The 22,620-nt window shown below is 38.9% G+C and overlaps 3 protein-coding genes across 3 annotated transcripts; 2 read left to right on the top strand and 1 right to left on the bottom strand.

Annotated features, from left to right (window-relative positions):
- The first annotated feature begins 58 nt into the window (after nt 1–58).
- On the top strand, nt 59–5,982 carry LOC113023777 (immunoglobulin superfamily DCC subclass member 4). Its single transcript, XM_026170134.1, has 13 exons — nt 59–362; nt 460–486; nt 584–710; nt 793–974; nt 1,233–1,416; nt 2,914–3,017; nt 3,136–3,408; nt 3,505–3,810; nt 3,887–3,988; nt 4,074–4,101; nt 4,931–4,979; nt 5,080–5,145; nt 5,227–5,982. Exons 1-13 carry the CDS (start codon nt 332–334, stop codon nt 5,293–5,295), a joined length of 1,548 nt encoding a protein of 515 aa, XP_026025919.1. The 5' UTR covers nt 59–331; the 3' UTR covers nt 5,296–5,982.
- A 1,919-nt stretch (nt 5,983–7,901) lies between these two features.
- syngr2b (synaptogyrin 2b) lies at nt 7,902–16,743 on the top strand. Its single transcript, XM_026170132.1, has 4 exons — nt 7,902–8,232; nt 12,147–12,384; nt 13,780–13,916; nt 14,480–16,743. Exons 1-4 carry the CDS (start codon nt 8,113–8,115, stop codon nt 14,738–14,740), a joined length of 756 nt encoding a protein of 251 aa, XP_026025917.1. The 5' UTR covers nt 7,902–8,112; the 3' UTR covers nt 14,741–16,743.
- Nucleotides 16,744–16,985: 242 nt separating this feature from the next.
- Nucleotides 16,986–20,639, bottom strand: tk1 (thymidine kinase 1, soluble). Its single transcript, XM_026170133.1, has 7 exons — nt 20,387–20,639; nt 20,216–20,247; nt 19,705–19,818; nt 19,041–19,134; nt 18,338–18,427; nt 17,940–18,059; nt 16,986–17,604 (listed from the first exon to the last, which is right to left on the bottom strand). The coding sequence occupies exons 1-7, from the start codon at nt 20,456–20,458 to the stop codon at nt 17,425–17,427; spliced, it is 702 nt and encodes a 233-aa protein (XP_026025918.1). The 5' UTR covers nt 20,459–20,639; the 3' UTR covers nt 16,986–17,424.
- Between the last annotated feature and the right edge of the window lie 1,981 nt (nt 20,640–22,620).

Here is a 22,620-nt window from a genome sequence, read left to right as displayed (position 1 = left end):
TTTTGCTTTTTTTTTTATTTTATTAAAATAATGCAAAAACACATCATAACACTTACTTTCAGTTTTACTTTACACTGTGTTTCACGTGATATTCATAGCAAACAACACCAGTTAATTAGCTGATATGACAGAGGCACGGAGCAGGGAGGTCCAGAGTAACACTATCAGTTATTTGCACATGTTTCGAAGAGGGTGTGTGCGTACTTTTCCACATGCATTGCCTAAACACACAGTTTAAAACTGACAACTGTCACACTTGTGTCTGACAGCAGCTCCCTGTAATAATTTTCAAGGACTAATGTTGTATTAAAGTCTGTTGTTTTTCCAGAAGATGCTTGCTTCCTTCTTTGTGGTCATTCTGGGTAAGCAACACAAAGGGAACCACAGTAAACTTAATATTTCGCAATGTTAAAATCTTCCAATCTCTTTAGTTTCTTTCTCGTTTTTTCATCCCTGCAGGGTTGTGCTGCTGCTTTAAGGAAAGCAGTAAGTGAGCGTTACTGTTTGTATGTGTGTATTTTAATTGTGTTGTTGTTGATTCTTTTTGTGATATTTTCATTGTCTTTCCTTCTATTCTTTATAGGTCAGTTTTTTCTGGGGCATCCACAACTGTATGGCCCCAATGAGGCTTTGGTGAAAACGTATGTAGAGTTTCAATGTGAAGTGCCGAACCACCCGATAAATCACGAAATCCTGCTGCAGATATTTAAGTGGGTACATTCAATTTAACCACTGTGGTGAGACACGTTACATTAAATGATGACATTTTTCTAATTACTACCCTTTTTACAGGGAGGATGACCCCAACAAGGCATTGGGTGAATACACTTCACTGGAAGGGGAGGCCGCAAACATTCCCATGGTTATCAAAAAGCGTTATGACGGCTATCTGAAGTGTGTGGCTAGCGTACAAAACCGCTCCATCTCTCATATTAATTCCACATCCAGCAACCTACACTATTTAAAGGTTATCGGTGAGTCCCTTTATTTATATGCATATAAACAGTTGCTGACTATCACTCTGGGTTGTCTTTATTATATTTTAATTATTTTTTTAATAAAACTGTTTCATTGTGTTTCACCAGTGCTTTGGATATAAAAAAAAACATAACTGCTTTTGTTTTTGAAGTTGGGGGCTGAAGTTTGGGGAAACAGTAGTCAGTATCAATAAGCATTACTGTTGTTCAGAAAGTGCACCATGATCTCAGCCTGTTCTTGTGTCTGTCCTGCAGAGCCGGTGAAAGGTGCACAGATCATCAATTCTGGTCCAGATGACTTCTTTGAGGGAGAAACACTTCAGCTAATCTGTCAACTTAGCGCTGGAAATTATATCTCCTACAAATGGCTGCACAGTGATCAGCTTGTATCGCCGTCTTCCCTCCGTCGTATTTATGACAACCAGCTCACGATCTACAGGTTAGTGACAATCAAATGAAGCAATCCAGCAGGTGCATGTTACTAATAATCAACAGTCCACTTACATTTGAGCTTCTGACAGCGTAGGATTATCTAAAAAACCACGTGCTGCAAATCAAACGCACTTGATTACCTGATCATCACCAACTGCAACCAAGTTTAAGTTTAGTGAAATACAAACACAGCCAGCAGCTCATACTCACTGTCAAGCATGATGGAGAGCTGATGATTTGGGCTGGTTTTGCAACAACAGATGTTTTCAGTCATTGAGTTGTTCATGAACACCTCTAAGTATTGCACAGTCAAATGTGAGGCCATCTGTCCAACAGCTAAAGCTTTGCCCAAACTGGGTCATGTAATGATTCCAAACATACATACAAATCTACAACAGAATGACTGAAAAAGAAAAGAATCAAGTTCTGATTTAAATGCTGTGGCAGGACTTTAAAAGGGCTGTGCGTAAATGAATACTACTAAAACTCAATTAAATCAAGTAGTATTTTAAAGAAGAATGGGCCAAAATGTCTGATGTTTTACGGTGGCCCTGAGAGGCCTGCAACTTAAGAAAACACCAGTAATAAGAAAAACGCTGCAAAAGCACACAAAATACAACGGAAATAGGAAAAAAGAAAATAGAAATAGGAAAAAACTGATTTCCAAAAGCACAAGGGAAGTGTTTCTGGGGAGACAATAACCCGACGGACATGTTGCAGGAACCCAAAACATGGTAGGTGTGTTTTATCATGATTCATATAATACTGATGATGGATTTTTAGGCTAATAGTTAGACTAACACACTTACCTCTCATCTTTTCTTTCCTCACAAAACCGATAGATCCTCCACTTCTCCACAAGTGTCTCCCAGCGCAATTCTTAGCATATTTTGGTTCCTGCAACTGGTCCGTCGGTTTATTGTCTCCCCAGAAACACTTCCCTTGTGCTTTTGGAAATCTGTTTTTTCCTATTTATGTTTTCTTTTTTCCTATCTCCGTTGTGTTTTGTGTGCTTTTGCAGCGTTTTTCTTGTTTCTGGTGTTTTCTTAAGTTGCAGTCCGTTTGGCCTCTCAGGGCCACCATAGATGTTGCTGTTTGTCAGTTTAAACAAGAGAAAACATTGCATAACCATTAAGAATAATCATTTAAGACTGATTAAGAAATCATCAGCTAATTTATAAAACAGTCATTCAGACCAAATGTTTTGACAGATACAAGGTTTTTAATTTACCAGGTAGGCCCACCCTAAAGCATACCTGATATTCTTCTTTTGACTCTAACAGAAACTAACAGGGACCTGAAACTAGTGTGATTAGACCATAAACTTATCAGAAAATGATTTAAGAGTCAATCTCTCATAGACTCTAGAACTCCTCTAGACTTCTTTTACGTAACTGGAGGAGTTGCCCCCTGCTGGCCATATATTGACACCTATTTTTCCTGTACAGTCTATGGAAACAATAAATTCAAATATTACAGGAATAGTTTTCTTTGTCACCCTCAGAACAAATCCTCAAGACAGTGGCTCCTACAAGTGTGTGGCTACCAACGTCTTCAACAAAACAGTCTTCACCTCCAACAGCTCTGAAATTGAAATCACAGTCAAAGGTTAGCACTCATTTTGTGGGGAAAAATCCTTCTGGTCATGTTTTCGTAAATTCATCATGGTTTGTTTTTTTGACAGCAGATCAACAAAATAACATCACTCTTCTTACTCTTCTTTCAGAGTTTGTGTCAACCCCTGACATCTCCTTCACTGTGTTAAAGGAAGAGCCACAAAATTATTTTGCGATGGTTGTCTGTAACTCAACACGAGGAGATCTGCCTATCACCTACTCGCTGTACCGTGGGAAAGAGCAGGTCTTCAACATGACAGTGGAAAAGAGACATTCCATATTTAAGCTTCCTTTGGTCATGGACCGCCACTTAGGCTTTTTCAGATGCCATGCGAGCAACGGAGAACAGACCACATACAGTCAGTGGTTGCCCTTGCATGTTGGTATGTTTTTAAAACTGTTAAGAAATTACTGAGATAAGCATGTGTTTTTACAGTTAACATCTATTTGTCTTGACATCCCTTTCTGGCATCCAACAGTCCCTGTTAGTGGACCTGTGACAATGCATTATGACTACGACACTGGAGAAAACTACGCTGTAACTGGCCTGAGGTTCTACTGCAAAGCCGAGAAGGGATCACATCCACACTATCAGTGGTTCCACGACAAAACCCTCCTACAGGATCGAGGAACCTACTACTATGTGGTGGACCAGATGCCACAACGATCGATACTCCTGCTATCTGTGGGGAGGGAAAGCGCCGGGACGTACTACTGTGAAGTATCAGACAGCTTCGACAACAGCACCGCCATAAGCAGCAAGAGACGATATTTGGATAAAGAAGGTACAGTTGATTTGAGTCAAACATACAGATACCAGGTGACAGCTTAAATCATCTCTTCATCTTCCTCCCCCTCTAGTGCTGAACCGCATTCCTGACTTTGTAGTGGGAGTTGTATTTGGAAGTTTTGCCTTTTTGATTTTCCTGATGTCTGCTTGTTGCTGGATTGGAGTGATTTTCAGTGAGTACAGATGCTTTTTCTTTCATCTCGTTTTGCAGCCTTTGCATTTGCTGCTGAGAAATAACATTATTCACTTTCGTTTCAGGGAAGAGGCAGTATGGAGAAAAGTCTCTGTGAGTTCTTTGTTTAATTCTGAAACTGCTGAAAAGTATAGTAACTATAATGTCAATGCTTCCTATGTGAAGGGAACTGTGCTACTTCCTCCAGAGTCAGGTTTTTCTTTGTTTTTATTGGGGTGTTATCCACCATAGGCCACTGAAAGAAACAATGGTGGACTATAAGTAACAAAGTAAAGTGGCCCTGCTTCCTGTTTTCCTTTTGCAGCACAGCGGCTTTTCAAAGAACAGCAACAATGAATGTAATGTTCAAGCCTAGATTCTTATTTGTTTGTGGTTAAATATTAAAGCTATCAAGGGAAAAACTCTACTGTATATTAGATGCTACACCCTTCTTGTCTACAGTTAAGACTCACCATCACAGGGTTACCAGAGAGCTATGAGTACATTTGTGATCCTGTCTTTAATGACATGTAAGATTTGGGGAGCTAAGATTGAACATGGGGTGCTGTGGTTTGGAAATTTGGAAAAATTGGGGATTTTTTATGATAATGGAACTGAAACAAGTGATCAATGTGTCTTATAAAAAATGTCACATGAAATGCTACTTACTTATTTTTGACTTCACTAAAATGGGTCAGCTTTCAACAACCTAACAGCAGTTTAAGATATAAATAACGAATGAAATAAAATGAATAACATGGAAGTCTGTGGAGATTGAATCACTTTGGGGTATTAAAGTAACTGTAGTTGTTTTGAATTTGACCACTTTTTTCACACCCCTTTCTCTCCTTCCCTTGTATGGGACTATAAAAATGTCTGTGCTTGCACACTTAATCATTCTTAAGACAGCTGTAGCCTACATGTGCATTTTGTCTCTTTGCAGGTGGAGCTTGGAGATGCAGAGAAGCAAAGCTGTATATGAGGACGAGCTGGTAAGTGGCGATTTCTTTAGTGCATTCAATGACATACTGATTGTATTGTACCACTTTACTCCCAGCACAGTAAGCACCACTCAATAATGTCTTCTTATAGGACTTTTCAGTCCACAGTGATGATTCTGATCTGCTGAAAGCAGCGAGAGAGGATGAATTCGATCAGGTGAGGCCAGATACGTTTCTTTTGTTACCCAGTTAGAGATAAACAAGCCGTTGAAGTATTTTGTTTGTTTTCTCCCCTCAGGCATCTGAATCCTCTGAAGATGAATGGCCCCAGATTCAGAAGAAGACTTTGAAGGATGAACCAGTTTAAAGAACTACGTGGATGTTTGCTCTCTAAACGTGAACTGTTGTAGTGAAATAAACATTTGGTCAGTGCTGCAGCGTCCTTACAGCATGAGCACTTTTACCAGTTATCTGTAAAACATTGTGAAGGACAAGTTAAGTCAGAGGTGCCAAGTTTAATACTGATGAGGATGAGGGAAACAAAATTAAGAAAGAAAGAACTCTCTTTAACCAGTGGAATCATTTTTGACCCCAGTTGTATATTTATATGTGCCTGTGTGATAATTTTTGATTGCAAAATTATTTTCTAACACGAGTTTGTCAGTTTACTTGTTCCACGGCTTTTCTTTGTGCTTTACAGGAATTGGGCGATTTGTATGCATGGATTAAGGAAAGTTATGTGGGGTAATTAATGTGTTTGTTTGGTTTGTTTATTTTTATCATGATTTTCACTCGTAACCTCTACATTGTAATGTTTTGCAGTGAAAACTGGCTAACAAACCAGGATATAGCAAGCTCCGAGTGTTGCAGAAAATATTAAATATTACACATTTAAAAACAACAAATTTGTTCAGACTGTGTCTGGGCTATGATGATTTTATTGTAATTATTTGTTGGTCAAACTATTACAAAGTTATCAGTTCATCTATATTTTGGTGTGAAAAATGATGATAGCATATAATTTAGCATAGAAATTTTATTTTATTTTTTTTGGGCGGGGGGGGGGGGGTGGAATGGTAAAACGTTTAATACAAGAATTCTCTAAATAAATCATCTTTCGTTTGTACATTCGTGTTTGTCTTAACTCATTTCTGGATAAAGACTTTTGAAACACATAATTGACTACATTATAAAATTTGTGAATTTTAGTCATACATGAATGAGCTTATGGCCACTATAGTCAGTAAAACCACTTGGTTACTTGACAAATAATCAATTTGTTTCTAAAATGTTTTTTAGAAACTTTGCACACTTTCTGTTCTGCACAATGTTGCCGCCATTTGTGTAAGCTTGTATCTACCACTGGAAAAAAATACTTTTTTTTTGCCACCTATGAGTAAAAATCTGGGGTTATTATCTACTTTTAAAAATTCAAATATCTAAAATTTATTTTTCTAAATTAGATAATAACTTAAATTTTGTGTCATTGCTGTGAAATTTTCAGATAATAACACAAGATTTTGGCTTTCTTGTCTGAAATAAGCTTCTTTATTCTTAGCCTCACCACACCTGGAATAAAAATGCACTACATTAAAATAAAACAAAACATACATTTAACATTGAATACATATTTGATACATTGGGGTGGCTGTAACTCAGGAGCTAGAGCAGGTCACCTATCAATCTGAAGGTTGGTTGTCTGCTCCATTCTGCTCTGCTGCATCTATCGGAGTGTGAATGCTAGATGAAAAGCACAGAAAAAAGTGCTTGTGTGAATCGGTGAATGAGGTAAATTGTATAAGAGCACTTTGAGTGCTCAGTTATATATAAGAACCAGTGCATTACCTGCAGTTTTCAAACTCTGCAGAACCATTCAGTAGGTGTAATTGGTCCAGTTCTAGAAATTCTGGTAAGTAATGGCTCTCAGAAAATGAAGATTTCTGCAGGGAACCTCTGTAGAGCTTTAACAGGTAAACAGGGTCATTCCTGAATTATGCTTCAGTGGGAAATCTACATGACCCCTACACCATTACCTCCATGGCGGTATTTGCCAAGAAATGACTGAGGGAATTTAAGCTTTTAAAAATGGCTTTTTGACCTAAAATCTGTCAAAAATAGGTGAGTCATATCACTAAATATCGATCACATCAAGTAATTTAGAGCCAGAAAGAGCATTCCTATCAAAAAGCAGCTGCTGCAACCATACTTTTATATATTCTTTATATATCTGGGTAAAAAGTGTCAGTGACATTAAAAATGTGTTTTTCAAGAGAGATCTAGCCAAGGGGGCAGCAGAAACTGTAACAAATATAACATCACAGTTCTAAAAACTTACTGGAAGTAACCAAAAATGACTGGACTGATGACAATATTGGCACAAATATGCAGAATTAAAAAATACTTCAAAACAAGTTATTTCTTTATTTTATGTATAACCCCTTCATAAATCATGTTCACTACAGTCTATCTACTAATATAAGTAACCAACCAATTTCTGAGCCACACAAGTTTGAAGGCATTTTTGACGCTCAAAATGTGGTTTTAGTGTTAGTGTGTTAAGTTCTTGTTAGGTTTAGGCTAAAGGTTAGACATTCATATTTGAAGGTTAGGTTTAGGGAACGCATTGTGTCAATTAGATTTCCTCACTTAGATATAAAATGCAAGGATGTGTGTGTGTGTGTGTGTGTGTGTGTGTGTGTGTGTGTGTGTGTGTGTGTGTGTGTGTGTTTGTGTGTTTGTTTTTCAGAGGCAAACTTATTTGTCCCACTAGCGTTTCCATATCTCATCAGTTCTGATAGTTTGTCTGCGTTTTTGAGTCCTTATGTTGACGCTGTTATTATTATCATTTTTGTTATGATCGTATTATCGCGATGGTTGTTGTTCTCTCGCTGAAGACTGCAGTAGCCGAAAACGCGCAGTAAGCGTCGGTAATCCTGAGCGGACCAATCACAGTAGCTGATAGTTACTTCGCCACCAAGTTTTGTTACGACGTATTTCCCGCTGAAGAGTAACTTGGCCACAGTTTTCTGTGTAGCTCCGCCCCTTCTGCGCACAGCGGCTACCTCAGGTGTCTCCGAGCTGGTCCCACTTGAGTGCAGGAGGCGGCGGTAGCTGGTAGTTTTAGTCGACTGTGACCGGAGCGTTGCTTTCCCCTTAGGTCTACTCGCACCGGAGGATCGGCTGAATGGCAGACATGGAGGAGACGGGCGGTGTAAGTGCGTACGGAGCTGCGCTCGCAGGAGGAGGTTTCGACTTTTACAAGTTTATCCGCCAGCCTCAGACCATCGTGCGCTTTCTCAGCTGGGTGAGTGCTGTTTGTGTTTGAAACTAAAGGTCCAGCGGGGTATGTGAGCAAGTCCGCGCACAGAGGTGAAGATGAGATATGTTGGTAATGCCGCGGGACAGCGGGCAGCTTTGTGCGCTTCCTCCGGCGGGCGTCGTATTTACAGCAAGACTCTCCGTGACAGCGCCGCAGGTCACCCCCGCTGCTGCTGACTGAAAACTGCACTTCCGGGAAAACACTACCTGCCAGATATCGGCATTAATAATTAACTCCTTATAATCCACAAGATTACGTTCTCATAATTTCACTTCACACAGCGGATGGAAGTCGATGTTTTTAAAAGTCTTTATTATTCGAGGCTGAAGCGTCAGAGTAGGTGGTGTTTACATTAAAAAGGGGAAATCGTGCTGAGAGAAAGTTCTCGGAACTTTTACAGCCCTAATCACCTGTTGCTGGGTAAATCTTAAGGCACGCAGAATTTGGGATGTGCAAAGTCCTAAATGAATCTCAATGAGACCGTTGATATAGTGAAAAACATACTGTTGTGCAACCCTGAGTGACTGAGCAGACACCGAAGGACCGTTTTCTGTCCTTGAACACTTCCTAGTTGAAATCGAGCTACGACATCTCCACAGAATGTACTAAGCTTGACTGTCGTGTGCTTTGTAAATGAAGATTAATATTCTCCCGTGCAGGACAGGCCCGGGCAAAGACGAGCGCACACATTAATCTGCAGAGTGAACAGTTTTTAGTGTGGCAGATGAGGACAGACTGTGCCCTTGGCTGTAGCTGTTGTCTGTGTGCATGTGTGTGTCAGTGGTAAACAGGGGCTAACAGGCAGGTAAGGTGACACCCGCTACTCTGTTATGCTTGTTGAATGTCTGCTACTGATCTCCCCCTGTGACTGGCACACATATGCAGTGCAGCTGTGCTCATCTCAGATTCTTCCAGGCTGGATCACTGTGTATCTCTGGTGATTTTAATCTTAGAAAATGACACCTGCATGTATGATTGCACAAAAGAGGAGCACACCTGGTCCTGGGACCAGTGTTATCATAGTTTTTATTTAACTTTTTTTTTTTCATTTTCCATTAACGCTGGCATTTATTGCAATATTGTGTGTCACGAATGAATTGTGTACCAGTGAATGGAATATGTTGCCCGGCTGTTGTAACTAGGCAATTTTTTTTTTTTTTACAAAAACTTTTGCAATATCATTCAACACAGTTTAACCTTTATTAGAATACCGCATTACCACATAGTGTGCTCCAAAACATGGGAAAAGGAGAAGTGCAAACCGCCTCCAGTTCCCCAGAACTTTCCAACAACATGATTGTGGGATTTATCTTCCTATTTTATACCAGTTTTCTTAGTAAATATGACTCACCTTACATTCAGTCATCTTACTGCTTTTCGTAGCTTCTCCTGGGCAAACTTCCTACATGCCTTCCTGAGTTTGCACTTATAATTCCATATGATTGAGAGACCTTTCTAAGTATGAACAGCAACTGTTGTTTAAATAACAGTTTTGACCAATCTGACCACAAACTTAAGACATTTCCTGTATAAAGGGTATGTCCAGTTGTTTCTTTTCCACAGAGTCTTTATATTTTGTTATTTTGATCACTTGTATTGTTACATATTTTTACACACCTGTTTGTTTTGGGTTTTTTGTTTGTTTGTTTGCTTTTTGGGTGGAAGGGCTATAACAGCCTTACCTGAAACAAAAAAGGGCATACACTCGCTCCTGGCCATTAAAAGTAGCTACACCTTCCCTGAAACAGTATATTTGCAGTATATTTATGTAACTAAATGCGTGTCATTTAGGTTTAATGCAAAAACAAGTCATCCAAACAAATCTTATTTGCGTTGCTTATTGACTGAAAGTTCAAATCAACATGTGACACTTGTGCGTCGGTTCGACATTTGTTATTCATTGCACAAATACTTTCAGTTCTTTTAAAAATGTACAAAAATTTCCATCTACTCCTCTGAAAGTCCCTGTCTTACTTTTGTTCCATTTTAGGGAACCCCCCTCCCCGCTTTTCACTTCTCCAATGTCTCTGTCTGCAGCTTATTTTCTGTATCGTTGGTTTCATCCCACCAGCAGGACTTTGGCCTTCTTTCCCTTCCCACCAGTTAAACAGTCTCTCTCTGTCCTCCTCCCAGATCTCATTATAAGCAATGTTAGGGAGCTGGTGGCATCTCAGGAATCACATGGCAGGCAGCTGCACTCAGAAGTAGGTCACATGGTTAGGTGGGTAACCAGAGCACAGAGAAGCCAACCACGGGACAGCCTGTCAGAGGGAATAAACACTCCACATACTAACATGAAGGAAAGTCCATATTTCAGGGGTTGATAGTAAGAAAAGATGTTATGTTATAATTATGTAGCTTGTCCATTTTCCACAAAAATCACCCGCTTTTGTGACTTTGTTGTTGCTAAACAGTTTCATTTCATTTTGATAGATGTGGTGTGAAGACAAGACAAACCTGGGGGTGTTTGCTAACTTTCTCACATGAGTTCTAAAACAAGCCTCTTTTTGATCCTACTTCCAGCTGTTGCATACAAAAACACATTGAAGAATTGGCTGCTTAAAAAGTATTTTACATGTTGCCTTCATGCTACAGCACATTACGTATTTTCTAGGAACTTTCATTTTTCATAAAGTTAGAACAACGGCTGTCTGGAAGGAGCTGAAAAGGTCATGTAATGCGTTTGAAGGTCTGAAAAACAAATAACACTTGAAAGCACAAAGTTCTTTACTTGCCCAACAGGTTTAATTTTTGATCTGCACGCCAACGTTCTGTAAGCTACACTGAACTCACAGATCCAAAGACAGGTGAAGATCTTTTCTTGGTTTTATGTTTATTAACACCAGCATATCTAAAATGCAGATTGTTGTTTTCCATCCATTTTGCCAATTTTGGTGACCTTCACTCTAAATATCCAACCTCTGCTTGATGCAGAGACACAGACACACAGTGATACAGCACTTCTTTAGTACTAACACTGATGTCGTTGGGTTCTTGGCAATACAAAGTGTCCAGTGTAAAATTCATAAACTTTATTCCTAACTATAAGTAAACATCAGACATGGCATAAAAAATGACTGAAACAAAATGTAACAAGTAAATAAATACATAAATGTAACTATTCATCAGTTACTTAAATAATGCATAGTGCAACCAAGAAAAAATATTTGTATTTTTTTGTCATTGTAGTTTGGTATGAGAGTCATTTCTGCGTTTTCCTGTCGTTTAAAGTCATGCTGGTTTCTCTCCTCTGGTCTGTTTCACCGTGTGCATGATTGGAGACAACAAGTAAAGGATGATAATGTTACTGTAACTGACAATAACCCTGACAAATGTTAAAGAGAGAGCGAGCAAGAAGCTGACAGCGACAGAGCTGCCGCTGCATTTTTATCAGGTTTTCTGGGTGTTTTTTTTTTTTTTTCTTCTATTTTAAACCACGAAGAAAAAAGTAGAACTTGTTGGTTTAACAAACCTAAAGTATCTCCAAACTGCTCACACAGTATCTTCGTCTAGCCTATTGTAGCTCTCCAGGGCACAGTTGTACATGCCGAACATCACATTGGATGAATTTTATTTTTAAACAACAATATTATAATGGTGGATTTGCGGCACATGTTACACATGATAGAAAAATATCTGTTTTTGTTGACTCTTAGCTTATTGAATTCGCTATGAGCGTCACATTGAGTCAAACAAGATCATCTTAAGACTGGACACCTCTGCCAGGGCTGAGATATCCCTGCACATCATTCATAAATTGAGTCCAGGAGGATGTCTGGACCCTGATTAGTTTGAGATATTTTGAGCGATGCAAACATCAGCTTTTACCAACAATTCCGCGTTTATTTACTCTTCATTCGTTTTCATTAATGCCCGCCTTCTTTTCTCTTTTTCTGTAGATTTTTGCCATGGTGGTGTTTGCCTGTATCACGGGAGAGGGCTACGTCAACACCCCCTACGAAGCTGAGGCCAAATGCATCTTCAATCACAACGACTCGGCGTGTCATTATGCAGTCGGTATCGGGGTGATTGCTTTCCTGGCATGTGTGGCCTTCCTCGTGTTGGACGTTTACCTGCCTTTTATGAGCAACGCAGAGGAGAGGAGGTTTGCTGTCGTTGCTGACCTGGGATTCTCTGGTGAGCATGAACGTTTATTTTTATAAAGATTGCACAAGGAAGAAGAGACTGACAGAAAAACCTGAGGCAATGACAGGCAAAATAGTTGGTGGTGATGCAAAGTGGGTGGGTGTGTTTGCAGAAGTGTGTTTACAGCCTGGTGCAAACATAGTTTCAGCCTCTATATGTAATTTATCTATTCGTAGCAGCTGTAAAGAGGGCGAAACCATTTTTAGAACTCACTCATTTGGATTCTGTGAAGAGTTAAAGTTGGGGCATGGCTGCTTTGATTGATAGGTGATTGCTATCTCCTGGGCCTCACCTCTGCTAATTAGAGTCACCGAATTGTACCCTCGACTCTGTTTGTGCTGTTGTTTCCCTTTGGAGCATCTGTCCTTGGGAATATGAATTACCCACTCCTGACATAGAGGGAAGGGTCACTACATGTTAATACAAAGTACCTCTTAGTGATCACCTTTAATCCTATAATGCAAGGGTGTCAAACATAAAGGCCCAGTGACCAGAATGGGCCCAATAAAGACTCAGGTCTGGTCCACTGGATGGCTTTGGACAATGTGCAATGTGGAAGGCATAGATTTTTGCATTTTAACTGTGTTTTCACAAGTTTTAGATTTATTTATTTTTTCTACGGATAAAGAGCTCTCCCATTGCCATTCATACTACACCAAATTATGATAAACAATAAAATAACAGAACATTTCCCGATTTTGAGGTCAGAAATATGTGTTTCTTCTTTCATTCATTTCAGTGACCTAGATAAACTCAAACGTATTGTTGAAATGGCGCTTCTTTCTTCTTTAAACTTGGTTCTCTGAATCATTCGCGTCCTGATGGGAGTGCTCTCTTTCAAGATGATACTCGCATCCACTTGGCATGAGCTAAATGGCTACAGCCTTTGCAGTCATCACATCATAAACTAATTGAGCATCTTATGGAGATTATAGATTGAAGTGTTTTCACCACCATCGTCAAAAACGCAAGAAAGTGAGTGATTCATGCATTCAAGCTGTTCCTAAAGCGTGAACTTGTTCATGTCGAAAGCCTCTGAGTGTTGGTGTAATCTGGGACAGGCTGCTGACTGTTTCCCTGACATAACGCAGTATTCATCATTGCAACATTAGACGTGGAATGAGCTGCAGGGTGGAGGAGGAGTATGACCTCACATATTCAGATGAAAATAAACAGACATCGGCTTTCCACAGTCAGCCATTCTTCAGGAAAACAAAAGAGTGTTAGTTTGGAAAAACGGCGCGTTTTCGTGCGAGCAGATGGAGACGGGGGAATCCTGTTGTTTATCTTTTCATATCTGTATTTTCAGCTGAACGCTTCTGTTCCTCCATCCAGTGAGGAAAAGGTGATCATTTGTGCGTCTGTTTCTCTGGATGTTTGTTTTAGGAGTGTGGACCTTCCTGTGGTTTGTGTGTTTCTGCCTGTTGGCCAGTCAGTGGAGTAAAACTCCCGATGACCACTCAATCCCCAAAGACGCCGCACGAGCCACCATAGCTTTCTCCTTCTTCTCTATCGCCACCTGGGTGAGTGGGATTGCGGCTTTGATTTAGTCACTTTATCATTCAGTAAAATTTAGTTTTGAAAGTATTTTGTAGATATTTTGATCGTGTACTTGATGATGCTTTTTTCTGATTTAAAAGAGTGCTTTAACATTTTAGAAAATGTACTGATTCCCTTAGATGTGTTTGTTAACCCCAGTCTTGTAGCTTTTCATTAAGATTAAGATAACAGTGTATCTATGACAGAGGATAAGGAAAAGCCTAATAAGTCCACTCTAAAGAGCTGCTTACATCTTGGTGCCAGATACCACAGAGCCCTTCAAATTGTATTTCTAGCCTATTCCTCAGCAGGTCAGAGCTGCTTCTGGCAGAAAACAGAGGTTTAACACTTTAGGCAGGAATGCTCAGTGTTTTTGGCTCATCAGTGCATAATGAGTGTCTCCCATTAATTTTTTAATCTTGTGTAAAATTTGCATTATTTCTGTTATCGCTGAAAAAAATGCTCATCGGCCTCTCGTGTGATTAATTACTTGCACATTTTTCACAGAAGCTTGAATGACTTCATCATTTTTATTCTCATCATGCAGGGAATCCTAACATACTTCGCCCTGGGTCGTTTCCGCCATGGTGTAAAGGATGTTGCCATCCCTACCTACACGGAGACGGTGCCGGATATTGCCACCCCTTATCCTCCAACCTATGCCCCCACCTCCTACAATCCCACCACTTACACCCCCACCACTTATACAGCCTATCCCAGCAATTTGCCTGACATCCAACAGCAGCCTCCTCTCGCCCAAAACCTCCCGCCCAAGGTAGATGCCGGCTACCAGCCGCCCAGCTACTGAGACAGAGGGGAGGTCACATGGGCCAGGTGGTGTTCGTCTGTCGGTGGACTGACTGCAGTTGCACTGCACACCCGCAGAGCTATATCATATTGATGTGGTTTCACGCTGATTTAACGATGTCAGATTTGAGAGCCTGAGCAGTGCAACTCCATGTTAGAGAAGAGGAACACTGCTGTTTACGTCAGTGGGTCTGTGATCAGGTCTTAAGACATCAGGCTGACTGCTGAGATTAGTGCTGATGATTGGGTAATCTGACCTTTGACCCCTGTGCAAAGATGCAACTTTTACCTCAAATGAGCAGATCCTGGAGGTAGAAGAGGGTCACATAATGTGACATTATGAAGAGTGCTTATGACAGCCACAAGTGGAAGAGGCCAGCATTTAATGTTTTGCTCATGAATCTGTTGGAACTTGAGGATATGCATTTATACAAACAATTCACAAGTAAAACTGCCATTTTCATGGTTGTATGTGGCTGATTATATTTTCTTATTTGGTCATACGTTTTGTTTTGTTTTGTTTGTTCAATTTATTAAGCCTGTGGAGATGCAACTAGTTTACGAGGTATTAAATTAATTTGCAAATGCGAGTTGACTGTTAGTGTGAAAAACTACTGTAAAGCCAAATTCTGACAGAATTGTATTTTGTGAAACTTGGGAGTCTACATACAACCATAAAATTATCTATCCATAAATGTATTCTTTTCCATGTTTACTAACTGTGAGGACCCTGAATTTAATCAAGTCTGACTGAGGCAAATACAGCAGATTTGTGTTTGTAAAAAAAAAATTGGTTAAATGTTTCCAGCCTGCAGCAGCGTTCATTGGACTTTGATCCCACCTTTAAGATAGAGAGGGGGGAGGAGACTCTACACAACTATGCATTCATTGAACAGATTTACCATATCCTAATACAGACGAGTAATTTATTAACTGCCATTAACAATGCTTTCTTGCTAGCCTGTGAACAGATCAGCCTCACACTTCCTCCAAGGTCTCAGTGACATTTTGTTTCCTCAACACTGATTATTATCTGCTTCTTAGTGTTCACTGTGGGAGAGGAAATATACCCAGTGTGTTAGTATAGTTACAGAATAAGTGCTTAATTTGCAACATGTGCATCCACCACATACACTTAGAAAATCTGGGGTTATGCAATGTTGCTTTGTGCCCAACAGTTAAATGTTTGCTGGTTTTTAATCTCAGCTGTTGTCGATCTGATTACACTCAAAACTTGGCCTGGCATCAGTTTTGGCGTGAGTGTGCAAACTCTGAATTGTCAGTTGGATGGGCTCATACTCACTAAACATTTTTCTTATGCTTCTGCTTTTATATCCGTGGATGGGGAATAAGGTTTGTTCCTTTAAAGATGTGCATAAATTACTGAAGCCAACTGTATGAAAACATTGCTTATTTATCATTTGTGCATCAAAGGGAGAAATTTGAATGACATATGTAAGATGGTGAATGATAGTAAATTGTGCCATGATTAAATCTTGAAGTTATTTTAAGGTTAAGCAGCTGTGCATCACAGCTGCCCTCACTGCTGTGCGTGAATGATTTGTTAATTTCCATACTGTTGAAAGTTCTGAAATCAAAATTGGCAACCCGTAGTTGTCAGTGAAAGGAGCTTGAAATGATTCAACTATATTTTTTTTTCTTTAACATTATTTCCTGTTTGCAGCTTCAAAAGTAAGCCATATCTGCCTCAGTGACAAAAATGTAAAGTGATTATTTGCTGCACGTATCAAGTACAAAGTATCCTGCATTTGTGCTTTTGCTTAAATGTTAATCATAACTGGGTTAATGCACATAGCCTCATGTTTTAGATGCGAGACTGGTTTGATTTGCATGGTCTGCAAGTTTTATAAACACTGATCAAATTGTGCTTGGTTCATTGGTTTTTCTATCATTTCCTGTTTTGTTTTTGATCAAGTTCAGTTTCTTTTGCCTTCGTGCCAATGTCACAGATGCACAACTGTTGAATAAAGTCATAGGTTCAGGCGTCTTGTGCATGCTGCGTCATTCATTTGCTGCAGTAGTACAAATTTAATATAGTTTGCAGAGGATATGCTGTACTTTCCCATCCCAACATGACAGCTCACAGCACAGCCTTTGAGTCTGCCTGGATTTAAACAGGTTATTTTAGGCCTCAGATGCTTGTGAGTGTATTTACCGGTAATTACATGTCACAGTATGCACTAAACATTTACATCTTAAAAGTAAAGAATTCCACAGAAATGGCAAAGAGTTTAACCACACATTTTACTTACAATATATAGTAAAACGTTGAGTCTGTGTTTCCATTGAGTATGGCCTTGTGAATGTCAGTACATTTGTTAAACACCTTACATTTACTAATGCTACAGTTCAAGATGTCAAAAGCAACCTAAACTAATGTTACAGATATCACCAAAACACTGAATTCTGTGACAGCAGGTTGTTTACTTAGATTCAAGGTTATTAAGTGCGTCAAGTAAATAATATATATATATATATATATCTATCAAATAGACACCAAATACAAACCAAATAATCTGATTTGATCATATTCTTTAGCAGACATACAAATAATTAAAGATTCAGTTATTTCAAATAAAAACCCATTTACTCTGCAATCTGCTCACACACACACACACACACGATTAAATGTCTGAACTTGTACACCAAGTCTTTGTTTCGTCTTCAGAGGTGTAGAGAGGAGAAGAGCTTCCTGGGAACACCGCTGTCCACGAGTTTTCCTATGAGGGCATTTTGTGGAGTTTCGTTCCTGAAGGGAGAACTGTTCTCTTTGTCAACCATCAGACCTCCGTAACACTTTCTGCACACCGCCTGATATTTGTCTGCTCCACCAATCACTTCCACCTATGACACAGACAAGACTTTATAAGTATACAACAGATTTATTGCAGACTCTCCATCTCCAACTCTAAAGCACTGGAGAAAATACAGGAAATGGTGAGAAAAATTCTCATTTTATATCACTGGATTTTCTATGGCATATTTTCATTCGTTTGAAGTCATCAGCATCATGCTCATCAAAGATCGGTTAGTTCCAGTTAAATCCAGAATCACTAATTAAATATAAGTGAACACTTCTTTTATGTTTTTAATATATTTACTGCATACAGACACTAAGTCTGTCTCATCACCACCCTTTGAAGAGTTCTTTTATCACAGCCTCAGTTATGCCTCCTCACCTCCTTTTCAGCTCCTATCCTCTTGGTGTAGGCAGCTTCTTTGAAACACTGCATGCAGACAGCGTGGAGCTTCACTACACTCTCCGCCAGAGGAACAAGGTTCAGGATGTTTCCAAACGCCTACAAGAATGTGCAGGACAGCAGAAAAGCACAGTCAATATCACTGAATGAACAGAGGTATAATTGCATTACAAGAAAAGAATAGACAATGTAGTGTGGAATAATGAGCGCATTGAGCCGTCTGCATCAGTTCTGCTCCTGCAGATTGTTCAGCATTTCCTTAAAAATGTTCATCGTCTGGGACATTTTGTTACCCCTTTTTCCCAGAGCGGTGCTTGGTGTTGCCCTGCAGCAGCCACAGTCTACCTGTATCACACCGATATGTGGACACTACTCACCTTTCTCTGGAAGGTTCCATCTAAGGCAGCTACAATGATTGTCTTCCCCAAATTAGCCATCTCCTCACAAAACTCCACAGCATCTGGGAACTGCAACATGAAGGAAGCAGAGAGTATTTAATGAAGGTCTCTATGCAAGTAAAGACCTATTAAATCAAATAATTTTTTTAAGCACTGGTCATTCAGGCTAGTGCAACTAGCAACCTCAGATGGCTGACAAAGTAACAAAACAAGATTCAGTGACGACCAATTTTAAATAAATTAAAAATAAGCTAAAATGTAAGTTTAGAATAGCCTAAGGGAGCACATCAAATGAAATTCAGAAATTACTTTAAATATTTTAAATCCAAAATTTTAAGAAAATGGATGAAAAAAGTAAAAATATATAAAAGAAATAACTAAAAACAAGGCTAGAGAAAATAAAATAAATTAATTAAAAAAAATAGCACAATGGCTATTAAAATTTTAAGAGTGTAAGAAACCAAAACAACAAAACTGAATAAACCCAATATATTAGTTAAAATGGAAAAATAAATAAAAACAAAGTAAATGTCTATCAAAATATCTAATAAAAAAAAAAAAAGAAGGACTTTATTTTAAAGTCAGAAAGGTAGCAGTATAGGATTTTTTTCAAAAAAGGAGAGAGAAAAAAAACAAAAAACAATGGGGTAAATGTAAAATGTAAATATATAGATAGACTTACAAACTGTCCTTCATCGATTCCAATCACACAAGCTCGTAGTGCCAAAGGCCGCACATCCGTCAGACAATTTGCTGGTACAGCTTCCATTGTGCTTCTAAAAGATGTACCAGAGAGAAGGAACTTAACTTCAGACAGATGATGTGCAGTCATTGCATTTGCTGTGACTGACCTGCTGAAATATTTACACAATCCATTTGCACACTAACTCCTCCACAGGAAAATGCACATCTGAGAAGTCTCACCACTAGAGGTCAGCTGGTGCTAACGTGTCATAACTTGGATTAAGGTAAAAGGAAGCAGCAAACGCAGCTTCTCCTCTATTTTTATTAAAACTCACCTTTTAGAGAATTACTTAATTGCTGTATTTGTTTGATGTTCATTATTATATGAAGACAATCAGTGGGATTATGCTTTCAGGTGTTCTACCTCTGCTGTATAACAAAATTATTGTTAAGAACTAATGTGTCCAGAGAGAGCACTTCCAGCCTAAGGTGTACTTGTCGGAAAATTGCATGCAGCTGTGCACAAATTAAAAATGAACTACTAAGCAAGACTGCATTGGGCTAATGTCTCCTCTTCCTCCTATTATGAAAACCAGAGGGTATTTCTGTGGATATGAACAGCTCAGCTAAACAACAAAGTAAACAGAAAAAACGAGGCTTACTTGTCATGAGTGGCCATGCCCGTGTCGGAGTACCGTGTATCTTTGGCATATTTGATCACCAGGCAGTTGTACTGGGCTATCTGGAAACGGCGCACTCTTCTCATCAGTTCAGTGCTGCAGAATAAATAAAGTTTGCAAACATCAGTTAAAGCTGGATGTTTATTTTCTACATGGACATAAAACTATAGTGCAGACACTATACACGTAAGCGCGGTAACGAATGCTACATAACATGATTAGTATGAAAATAGTGCAAAAATCTGTGCACTGATCGTTAAAATGTACCATATGCTGTATTAATGTGTATCAACTGTACGCTGTACAGTAACATGAACTGTTTTTATGAATGGGAGCCGGATAAACAATGCAGAATTTGGCGGGAAGTTTTGATTTGGGCGGAAAATCTTCATATAGTTTGTTTTAACATAATTTTACACGTTGGGCACGTAAAAAACTGGCTAATTAACGGCTCTAAAAATGCTTTCTTTAGGTTTATAAGTGAAGAACCCACCTTTTGCCTGAAAACATAGGTCCAAAAATTACCTGCAAACGACAACAAAGAGTCGACATCAGGACGTGAAAGTCGGTTAGATAACAGTTTTTATCACCACAGGTATGCACCGTTTAAAGTTATTTATATTTTCTTAATTACCTGAGGGTAATTTTTGTTGTAGACACCTACCTGAATTTGTCCTCGGGCTTTCCTCGGTGAGTTTGGTAGGACTCTTGGGAAATCTACGCAGTCCATGTTCATTTAAAATACACAATAACTTAGTAATAAAAAAAATAACAGACAAAAAACCAGGTAATTACAACCGCTACTATCAACAAAACGATAACGTAGTCAGGACACAAGAAGTTGAATTTGCCGCGCCGGCAGTTGTCAGCGGATTTATCCACAGTTCCACCAATCAGCACAGAGTCACGTGATATAGTTTGAGCCAAACAGGCTCAACGGCTCATGTCTGCCACTATTGACCAATCAGAGCCAAGAGGGGTGTTTCGTTAGCCTAAAAAATGGAGGGCTAAAGAAAAGCTCTCTTTTTTAGGCTAAAAGCGCATATTTTCTTTAATAATTTACAGTTTTATGTTAATATTTGTAAAGTAAGACCCCTATGCGCTTACGTAAAATAATGTAAGTGATGTTTGTATGTTGAGTATAAAAGCAAAAGGTGTTGTTTCATATATTTTATGCATTAACATACAAGAAGTATCTACTGTATATGCATGAGGTTAATTTTACAAGTTTGATTGCAGGGTCACTTGATGACATTTCACTGTAATATACACTGGCTTGTCAGTTTATTAAGTACACCTGTTCAACTAGTTGTTTGCACAAGTATCGAATCATGGAAGCAAGGTGGTCAAGACAACCTGTTTAAAGAAAGTTCAAAGAAAGGTGATCATAAGTATTTCAGAAACTGCTGGTCTACTGGGATTTTTTTTTTTACTTTGATGGTTCAAAAACGAGAAAATATCCACTGGATGGCAGTTCTCTGGGTGAAAATGCCTTGTTGATGTCAGAGGACAATGGCCAGACAGCTTCAAGGTGATAGGAAATACAACTCAAATTTGTATTTGAGTTACAATGTAACCATTGTAACCATTGTAACGAGTGGTTACAATGTAACGAGTGGTTACAATAACCACTCGTTGCAATGTGTGCAGAAAAGCCTCTCTGAATGAACAACATGTGGAAGCTAGCGCAGGAGACCACACCCGGGTAACCCTATTTCATCTAAGAGCAGAAAACTGAAGCTACAGTTCACATTGGCTCATCTTAATTGGACAATAGAAGAAAAAATGAAATGGAATTGGAAAAATGCTGCCTTGTATGTCTGCTGAGAGATTCAGATAGGGCCAGAATTTGGATGCATGCCTTGTATCTATCCATGGTTTTATATTGTATATTTTCTTGACGAAGTTTTGCCCCCTTGGTAACAACTGAGCATCATTTAAGCACCACCTTATCACAAAGCTTGTTTATTTATTAATTTTTTGTCTTCATCCCTTTTATAAAAACAATGATATGTAGATGGAGTTTAGTAATTATTATCTTTGGTGTTTATGAAACAAAACAGTGGGCCTATGTTTACTTATTTTGGCCAAAGTATTTATTCACAAGGCTAAAGACCCACAGTATTTACATGCTATTCCTCTGTATGTGTATTTATTAAGCATGTATCTCTGTTCTTCAAGAAATAACCTCACCACTGTTAACTGTAACATTTTTTAATGTTTCATTTTGTTTAATATCTATTTAGGTTTAATTTACTAAACATCCGATTTTTATTCAATGCACAGTCTGTATTTTCCATCAGCTGCCCCATGGGTCATCCAAATGACTGTGGTAAATAGATTCCAGCTACCTTCTGTTTTCCTTGTTTTGTCAGCTTTTTTGAATAATTTATAGTTTATGCTATTACTTGTCCCTATGGCTCATTGTAGTGTAGGTCAGAGGCGGAGCCAGACATTTGAAACACCGGGGCTACCAAAAGGTGTTCTGTGGATTTTTTTTTTTTTTTGGGGGGGGGGGGGGGGGGGGGGGGCGTAGAAATGTGAAAATTAATAGGCTCTGTTGAGTTTTGTTCAATGACTTCATATAGGAATAAATATTCAATTCAGGACAACTTAAACTAGTTTTTTATATTAGCAGCGGGCAGAAAAGTCGGGCTGTATCAGACACGAGACTAACCCCAATTCACAGCCCAGAACTGATATAGATTAAACAGGCTACAACAGTTCAAAATCAGGTCTGAGGACTTAACCAAAACAGAACCACAATCAAAACTAGATGATAGTAGCACTAAAATCACCATAGACCTGCACTACACTTGTTTTTTTAATTCTACCAAAGTACAGTATTTCGATTGAGAAAAGTTTATATAATTATTTAGCCTTGTTGTGCAAACAAGC

The sequence above is a fragment of the Astatotilapia calliptera genome, chromosome 6 (genome assembly GCF_900246225.1).
Source record: "Astatotilapia calliptera chromosome 6, fAstCal1.2, whole genome shotgun sequence".
Classification (NCBI taxonomy): Eukaryota; Metazoa; Chordata; class Actinopteri; order Cichliformes; family Cichlidae; genus Astatotilapia; species Astatotilapia calliptera.
Note: the sequence above shows the minus strand (reverse complement) of the source record. Positions and strands in the feature narration are given on the sequence as shown.